The sequence below is a fragment of the Vigna unguiculata genome, chromosome 2 (assembly GCF_004118075.2).
Source record: "Vigna unguiculata cultivar IT97K-499-35 chromosome 2, ASM411807v1, whole genome shotgun sequence".
NCBI classification, from domain to species: Eukaryota; Viridiplantae; Streptophyta; class Magnoliopsida; order Fabales; family Fabaceae; genus Vigna; species Vigna unguiculata.
Window position 1 is genome coordinate 15803244 of NC_040280.1, and position 9288 is coordinate 15812531.

The 9288-nt window shown below is 34.3% G+C and overlaps 1 protein-coding gene across 1 annotated transcript; it reads left to right on the forward strand.

Moving 5' to 3' along the window:
- Positions 1–241: 241 nt before the first annotated feature.
- Positions 242–8074, forward strand: LOC114174299 (serine/threonine-protein kinase STN7, chloroplastic). Its single transcript, XM_028059118.1, has 10 exons — positions 242–773; positions 857–943; positions 1716–1835; positions 1982–2080; positions 2347–2515; positions 2599–2692; positions 6219–6312; positions 6412–6468; positions 6786–7199; positions 7768–8074. Exons 1-10 carry the CDS (start codon positions 333–335, stop codon positions 7927–7929), a joined length of 1737 nt encoding a protein of 578 aa, XP_027914919.1. The 5' UTR covers positions 242–332; the 3' UTR covers positions 7930–8074.
- Positions 8075–9288: the final 1214 nt, after the last annotated feature.

Sequence of the window (9288 nt, forward strand, 5' to 3'; positions counted from 1 at the left end):
AAAGGCTAACTAAACAACGAAAAAGAAGCAAACAAAATAAAACGTAGAAGTTAGTATAAGATAAGCATATCAAGTAGGCCCAACCTAAAGCCCATTAGTATCTACGTGCTATTTGTGGCCTAGATTAATCCTCAATCCAATTTCCGAACGTCGAAAGTCACTGCAGCCACAATAAATACCTAATATAACCGCCAATATATAAATATAAATATAAATCATATCTTATTGTAAATTAAATTAAAAATATAAAAAAGTTGCGGTGTAAAATGGAAGGGGATTGTAGGTGAAGTTCTCAAGATTTTTCTAACAGAGCAAAGCTAAACTGAACTCGCATGGCCACTGTTGCAACTACAGGAATTGGAGTAGGAGTAACCAAGCTCCAACAAACCCAAATACCAAAGCACAAGTCCTTGTTTCTTGGCCAGAGGCTTAGGATTAGACCCTCTGGGGAGGCTCAATGCAGTGCAAGATTCAATTTTTCAAACCCAAGAGTGGTTAAAGTTTTTGCACTAGGGGGTGAATGGATGGATACAGTTCACAACCTTTTTGTGGGTGTTGGGGTTGGACTTCCTTGCAGTGTGATGCAGTGTGGAGATGTAATCTATAGGAGCACTCTTCCCAAGTCCAATGGCTTGACACTTACTGTCCCTGGGGTGATTCTGGCTTTGGGCACTCTATCTTACCTTTGGGCCACACCTGGTGTGGCACCTGGTTTCTTTGACATGTTTGTTCTTGCCTTTGTTGAGAGGTTGTTCCGACCCAGTTACAAGAAGGTATGAATTCCAGTTGAATTTTGAAATTTTTATGAAATTTGTTTCCGGTAGCAGTTGTTTCTGATACTGGTTTTTGATGGCAGGATGATTTTGTTCTGGGCAAGAAGTTGGGGGAGGGATCGTTTGGAGTGGTTTATAGAGTTTCACTGGCCAATAAACCCTCTTCAAAGGTGTTGCTCTATGTTTTAATTGGAAACTCCTGAAAATTTTGAAAATTTACTCGTTCTTTTGTACTAACTGATTACTGCTTGCATATTTTATGAACTACTTCACATGCACACAAGTTAATTTGAAGAGGGCCATTAATTTTCAATAATGAAGCACAGGCAGACACTTCTCTCGCTTGAGCTGTCGCGGTGGTGTGACATGTTTCTGACACTGACACCTCATATGACTCATGTCGCCAGGGGTTTTATTATAATTTAGTCATTGGTGTCTCAAATGCCTTAGCTGAGACCAGTGTAGGCCAGACAATTTAAAGACAGTTGTAGTGTATAAAGCAAATTAAATTTTTTAAACATCTATAGAAGTCAGATTGATAATAACATGATAAAAAGTATCAAGATCTAAAATCTAATCACTCTTAGCATTTCTTTTTGTGAAGTTCATATTCATGCAGAGAAGGTGAACAACCAAATCTTCCTTGTCGATTTAAGTCTTTTCTCGTGTTGATATTAAATTTCTTTTGTCATGTGGTGTCCTGTAATATGAACATTAGTCATATTGGAGTGCCCTTGTCTACTTCATGTCCATGTTGGTGTTATATTTGTTTATAAATTTTGTTTGTGTTGTCTTAACTTTCGATTGCTTTAGTGTCATGGCTTGGGAAACAAAATGAGGAACCCACATGTTGATATGGCATATCTGCTTCTGAGATTTCAGTGTAAGATAGCTTGAATTATATAAATATTACTTATGGTTCTTTTTGGTTCTCACTGGAAGGAAGGTGACTTAGTCTTGAAGAAGGCGACTGAATATGGTGCTGTAGAAATATGGATGAATGAGCGTGTACGAAGAGCTTGTGCAAGCAGCTGTGCAGATTTTGTCTATGGTTTTCTTGAGGTGTTTATCTGTTAAGAGTACTACCTAATGAATTTTTGGTATTATTATCATACATGTATGGGGAAACCAAAGACATTCTCATCACATCATTTAACATTTTAGTTTCAGTCAAGACAAATACAACAGTTCTCACATAATGTTTGCAGAGCTCTTCAAAGAAATCTGCTGAATACTGGCTTATATGGCGGTTTGAAGGGGATGCCACCCTAGCTGACTTGGTGCAGAGTAGAGAGTTTCCATATAATGTTGGTACTCTATTTAACCATTATGGTTGTGCTTGATAAATTTTCAATTTTATAGTATTTGGCCTTATATTTTGTTCTGAAGTTTATAAAGTTTACTTGTATTTGAGGAAGATTGTATGTTCTAATTTGTATTAGCTTCTAGATTACGTGCTCTTCACTATATTTCCGACTCAAAGCATCTTCTTCTTATGTTCTATTTGAATTTTGTGCTCCCATGGTAAATCAAGCTTTCTTATCAGACCAAATGATGGTGTCACAAATTTCAGGTTGAAACATTAATTTTGGGTGAGGTTCAAGACTTGCCCAAGGGATTGGAAAGAGAAAATAGAATCATTCAGACAATCGTGAGGCAGATCTTGTTTGCACTGGATGGTCTTCACTCAACTGGTATTGTGCATAGGGATATTAAGCCACAGAACATTATTTTCTCCGAAGGTAAAGAATCTAGAGACTTTTGTTCAATGCAAAAAGATCCATGATCGAAATTAAGCTCACATTTTTTTAAACCATGGGGGCAGAGTCTCGGACATTCAAAATCATTGATCTTGGAGCTGCTACAGACCTGCGAGTGGGCATAAACTACATTCCAAAGGAGTTTCTTTTGGATCCAAGGTATTTTATTTGACATTAATAATACATGTAGCCAACTAACGTTTAACTCAACCCTCTGCTGATTGTTCTGTTTCTTGTGCATAATACACTGGTGGAGCTTATCATTTTTACTTGTTTCTATATTTTCAAAATTGTCCTTAAAGAACTTGAAGTAGATGTCATACAAGATACAAGTCCTATATTTTGTCTAGATTTAACATATATATGATGTTTATAGCTTTGAAATGAAAGCATATACCGTACTGGTGGTAGGTCCCAGCACCATCTATGGTTTTAATTGCTGCCAGTTGTGCTTCTATATTCTGGTTCCGTTTTAGGTTGCAAATCCTTCTTGCAGTATTATATCACCAGAGGATGAGTCAATGTGATCAAAGACAAAAAAGCACTTTCATGTGATTTGCTCGAAGAAAAAGTTTCGGAAGATGAACATAGATATCTGGGAAAAAATTTGTAGAACGTTGCTTGAAAAGTTTCCTATGTAACATATATATGTAAATTAGAAAAAAAACAAACTTTTAAATCTGAATTCACTCCATCATTTCTACAAGTACAGAACTGAATCCTATAAAGCTCCTGCCATGAGAAAACTAGGGAAGGGTGGGTCCATAGATCTATTGTTGATCAGCCTTACCTCTTGTTTCACGACTAATATCACTTTTGAGTTTAAATATATGTTTGACAATGTTAGCATGAGCTGTTTATACCATAATTATTAGAATATGTTTTCTGCAATTACTAGAATGACTTTGTAGTCAATTTAATTAGTTGACTAATTATTTACGTTTGCCTTAAGAATGTTTGTTTTCCTCTACATAGGATATTTCCTGTTTCACAGAAAGTAATTGTATCTAGGTAAAATATGTGCAGAAAATAAAGTATGACAATATACTTTTCACGTTCTCTTGTTTGACATGGTATTAGAGCACGTTTGATCCTGCACAATACCAAATCGAATCAAATGCCGTCGAAACTTGCATTTGAAATTACTTCTACAACCCTATTTTTTTGTTGTCTGAGACAGCACGATAGATCCTACCAACCCCATCTTATCTATATCACAAACCTTTTGTGATGGATCATACGAAACTTGTCAAATTAAATTGAATCAATGGTTATTTTTTGGCCAAACATGGTCGGCCACAACCCGCAACAAATGTCCATTCACGTATTATTGGTAAGATGTTTGTATTCTCTGAACCATGATAATAGCATTTAATTCATTGATATATGTGCATCTGATCATATGGCTTGGGACTTCCATTAGTTACAAACAATTTCTCATTCCCCTTGGTCCATTTTCACTGCCACATTGATGGTAGTACATCTCCCATTATTGGAACAGGATCTGCTGTTTGTTTGAAAATCTCACTAGATAATGTCCTTATTGTCCCATCAGTCGAATATAATTTGTTGTCTGTTAGACTGTTAGATAATAACCTCTACTCTTGCTTGCACTGTAACTTTTTGTCCATCATATTGAACTTTTTCGGAACCTGGCTTGGAAGATTCTTGGTTATGGTGTTAGGCGGGGCAAACTCTACTACTTGGAGTTGACAGAAAATAATGGACAAGATTCAGTGTGAATCAAGCTAGCAAGACGCTAGTATATGGTTATGACGTTGAAGATTAGGACATTTTTTGTTTGGGTATTTACAAAAAATTGCACCCAAATCCATTTCTAAGTTTGGATGTTTTGAATTTTCATTGTGACATTTGAAAATTGGCTAAGAGTCATTGAGTTCCTTATCTACCTAGTTTTGAATCAAAGTTTATAATCTTTTACAATAACCCATTACGATGTTTGGGTTCTGCAAACATTCCTCTTTCTCAAAGCTAATGGCAGTAATGATAGATATAAAGCAAGTCATTAAAGCGTATATGGAAAGCTATGTGGTGGATTACCTTGAGACTTTGTATTGGTTGCCAAGATCTATACAAATTCATCTCTTATGTCCATTGCAGAAAATTGAGATTGACCTATGCAGACACTTGTTAAAAATGCATTCCTTAATAGAGGTTTAGATGAAGAGTTGTATATGGACTTACCACATGGCATTAACCGCACTACTGGATGTAGAAGAGAAGTTTGTAAGCTGAAAAGTCATTGTATGGACTAAAATAGTCCTAGAGGGCTTATTTTAGGAGACTTTGTTCAACAATGAACAATATTTTGGATATAAGAAAAGTATTTTTGACCATACTTTGTTCATAAAACACAAAGAAGGAAAGGTAACAATCTTAATTGTATATGCTGATGATATGATTTTAACTGAGGACGATCCTTGTGAAATGAGGTAATTGTATAAGTATTTGGCTGCTGAATTTGAGATGGACTTGGGGCTACTTAAATATTTTTGGAGATTAAGTTGGCAAGGTCAAGACAAGAGATTAGTAAAAATATGTATTAGACTTTTTAATTGTAATTTATATGCTTGCAAACCAGCAAAAACACCCATTGGAATGAATCATAAGCTGGGAATTTTCCCAAATCAAGTCCTGACAGACAAGTATCATTATCAACTACTAATTCACAGACTAATCTATTTGTGTCACACACAACCGGATATAGTGTATGCTGCAATGTTGTAAGCTTGTTCATACATTCCCCAAATGAAGAACATATGAATGTTGTTTATCGAATTTTCTGGTACTTGAACAATGCTCCAGGAAAAGGACTACTCTTCTATGAGGAATTGTGTTTAACGTTAAAGGATATACAGATTCTGATTGATTGAGCAGGTGATCAAACAGCCAAATAATCTACGTATAGATAGTCACTATCGTCGTGAAAGGTAAACTGGTCACTTGGAGAAGTAAAGAAAGAAAAGGATGTCGAAGGTAAATTGGTCACCTGGAGAAGTAAAGAAAGAAAAGAATGTTGCAAGTGGAGAGAGGAATTCCGAGGAAGAACTCATGGTGTATGTGAACTATTGTAGATAAGAAGTATTCTAAAAGAATTGGGGATTGAATATGTAGAACCTATGGATTTCATTGTGATAATAAGATAGGCATTGGAATCATGAATGACCTGATGCTGATACAACACAATCGCGCCAAAGCTCGTTGAATTTGATCGTCGTTTTGTCAAGGAGAACCTTGACCCAAAGATTATACAATTTTCTTTTTTGACAAATTAGAATTTCAACTAGTGAATGTGCTCACTGTTTGAGAAAAGGTGTTTCATTGTGCAATCAAGAAGTTGGGCATGATAAATTTTTATGCTCCAACTTGAGGGAGAGTGTTAGCATGAGCACTATATACCCTTGTTTGACAGAACAACCTCACTATAAAAGGCTGTACAGATGATTAGTTGAACAAGAGAATGAAGATTAAATGTTTTGTATATTCCAATTGGTAACGCAAACAAAATTGATGTTGCTTTCTAGCAATGACCATTGGGTTCATTCTTAACGTTAGGATTGTTAATAGAAGTATTATATGTAAACTACATGTAATCCATGTCTTTGTTTGACATATGATATACAACAATAGGCAATTTATGGTGTGTTCAATTCTTCTAATTCAGATATGCTGCACCAGAGCAGTACATCATGAGCACACAAACTCCTTCAGCACCCTCAGTTCCAGTTGCAGCTGCACTTTCCCCAGTCTTATGGCAGGTTAAATATTTCTTATGAACTACTAGCACGTATAGCTCCCTTTATCATGTAATGATATTGGCTTTTTGTTGCTTATGATGGATTTCATGTTTTAAACAGTTGAATTCGCCAGACAGATTCGACATCTATAGTGCTGGTTTAATCTTTCTACAAATGGTAAGTATCTAATGGTGACGAATTCTTCTCCTATTATTGGAACTAATCAGTCAATATCTGTATTCAATTTATATGAATATTACGAAGATTAATGTAATAAATCACTTTGATCACAATGAAGACTTCATAACAGTATTCTGGTTCTGAAAGTTAAAGTGAGCTTTCCTACAATTGTTGTCTTGTAGAGTTGTTTTTCATAATTCTGTAGGTGAGTTTTAGTCAGGTAAAACATTTAAAAGTGGCAAAGGGTGATCAAACCAACCATCTGATTAAGCTGGTATTTTGAAACGCTTACAGTTGTTAACATTCTATTATAGGCTTTCCCTGGTCTAAGAACTGATAATAGCCTCATTCAATTCAACCGTCAACTAAAGAGGTGTGACTATGACATAGTTGCTTGGAGAAAAACTGTAGAGCCTCGATGCGGCCCTGAACTAAGGAAGGGCTTTGAGCTGTTGGATTTGGATGGTGGAATAGGATGGGAACTTCTAAAATCAATGGTAAGGTACAAAGCAAGACAAAGACTGAGTGCAAAAGCAGCATTGGCTCATCCTTACTTTGACAGAGAAGGCTTGTTGGCATTGTCTTTTATGCAAACACTGAGGCTGCAGCTCTTGCGTGCAACTCAACAGGACTATGGAGAAGCTGCCAAGTGGATTACTAATCTAATGGCAAAATCAGGGACTCAGAAGGATGGTGGATTCACTGAAGCTCAGCTTCAGGAACTAAGAGTTTGTATCTTAACTCTGTGACCACTCTCTGTTATATTTATCAGTATTTGTATCTTCTCAGGTAAATAAGAGAAATGCTAATCAGTGTCCTTGGTGAAGCAATTAAAAGTGATTTTTTTTTTTTAATGAGATTGATAAAATTACATTTACATATGATTTTGCAATGCATTCCCATATGATTTCCAACAAAAACCTTCTCTTTTTTATTCCTTAATGGCACAAGAGAGAAAGTCACAATACCAAAATTAATCGATCCTGCATTAATAATTACGAGTACTATAGTTTGTCCATATTAATAGAGCTGTCTTAGCTTTTAGTCTCTAAAATGCAATCTCATTTTGATCTCCCATTTATGAAATGTGTCATGTGTGGTCCCTATTTCAAAAATCAAAGCGACCAAGAGGAAATGAATTTTGTTTGTGAAATGAAGGATCACACTGATACGTTTCATAAATGATTCAACAAAAAGAGTTTTTCTATTTCCACTCAATTAACAGTATATTTATCCCTAACAAGATTATCCAAATACTAAGTATGATCTTATAATACTCCATTTTTCATGATGTAGGAAATTGAACCCAAAATGAAGGCCAGTGCACCAAGAAATGCTTTAGCTTCAGCTCTTAAACTTCAGAGGAAAATTATAAGAACCTTAAATGAGAGTATGGATGAGCTCAACAGACGCAGGAAAAGCTTTTGGTGGAGCAGATGGATCCCAAGAGAAGAATGAATATTGTAAATACTAAATACCCATTTTTCCTTTTCATAATTTTTGTCTATAATCTGTATATCAAAAGTTAAATCTCATATTCAGATATAACAATGTTGAATATGAATTAAAAAAAATAGAAAATAATACTAACTGGAATTTTATATTGTTTTCCATAAACTAGCTGAAATCTGACGGGTGCATGCCTGAAATCTTTTGACTGCACACATTAATATAGTATATATATTTTCAAAAAGTTTTTTGTCGAATGAGCAGATATAAAAACATGTTATGGCACTTTCCTTTCTAGTCAGCTGTGTGAGAATAAATCAAAAATCATTGTAATGTTACCCATAGACTTTAGAGCAGGTAAAGATCTTGTAACTTCCTACTGTTGAACTACCCAATTTTTTCCTTTATTGTTTGATTGTGAAGGAAAGTTTGTTCAAATTTTCAATGAAGCATCTAATATTGAGTGTACTTTCATCATGAGTGACTAATGGAGCTGATCCATTTTACTTTTGCCTGGTTACAACCTGAGTTTTCCTTCCTCTAAAATGGAAATTGACAAGTGTTTATTGTTTTAATGATGTAAAAATTTACAGAGATAAGTTCTCTGTTGATTAAATGAAGTGCAATAAATCAATTTTACTGGTTTCAAGTTACCTAGTTTTTCAACATGTAATTCAAACCCTTAATATAAAATTTTACTTTAAAGCTCTTCATAAGCCATGGAACACTGTAATTATTTACCACCTAAACTTTTTATTTTTCTTGATTCTTAGTTAAGAATCAACCAAAGTTTATTCCCTTTTAATTTTAAAAATAATTAAAATTTAAAATAGGAGAATAGACTTTGGTTTTAAAAAAATAAAAACCTATTCTAATATGTTTCAATTTCTTGGAAAATCAATGTCTATGCTTCGAAATTTCAAAAATAAATTTAATATTATTTAAAACGTAAAGAGGGGAATAAGTTTCGACTCAGGTATTAACCGATGTCTATTCTGAACTATATACTTTGGCTTTTGCAATAATCGAAATCTATTCTAGATTGTTTTTTAAATACTTTTAGTTTTTCTTCTTGGTCTACACGAACTTGAATATAAACAAAATAACTAGAAACATTTATTCACTAACTAGATATAAGAATATATAGATAACAATTTTAACCAAACACTTGAAATAATGTACAAAGTATATGTGGGACATAATTATTACACATTACTGTACATTTTTAATATATATTTCACACAAGTTTTTCTTACGTACTTTATTGAATTTTCGTGCATTGGTGTGAAATTATCGAATCTCTACACAAAAAACAATAATTTCAATCAATACATTCGATTAAATTATTACAGTTTGTCAATCACTTAT

Coding starts and splice junctions, on each gene's coding strand:
- LOC114174299 (XM_028059118.1), top strand. CDS start 333: ATGGCCACTGTTGCAACTACAGGAATTGGAGTAGGAGTAACCAAGCTC. Junction 2,081..2,346: donor GTAGAGAGTTTCCATATAAT/GTTGGTACTCTA, acceptor CACAAATTTCAG/GTTGAAACATTAATTTTGGG. Junction 6,469..6,785: donor GTTTAATCTTTCTACAAATG/GTAAGTATCTAA, acceptor ATTCTATTATAG/GCTTTCCCTGGTCTAAGAAC.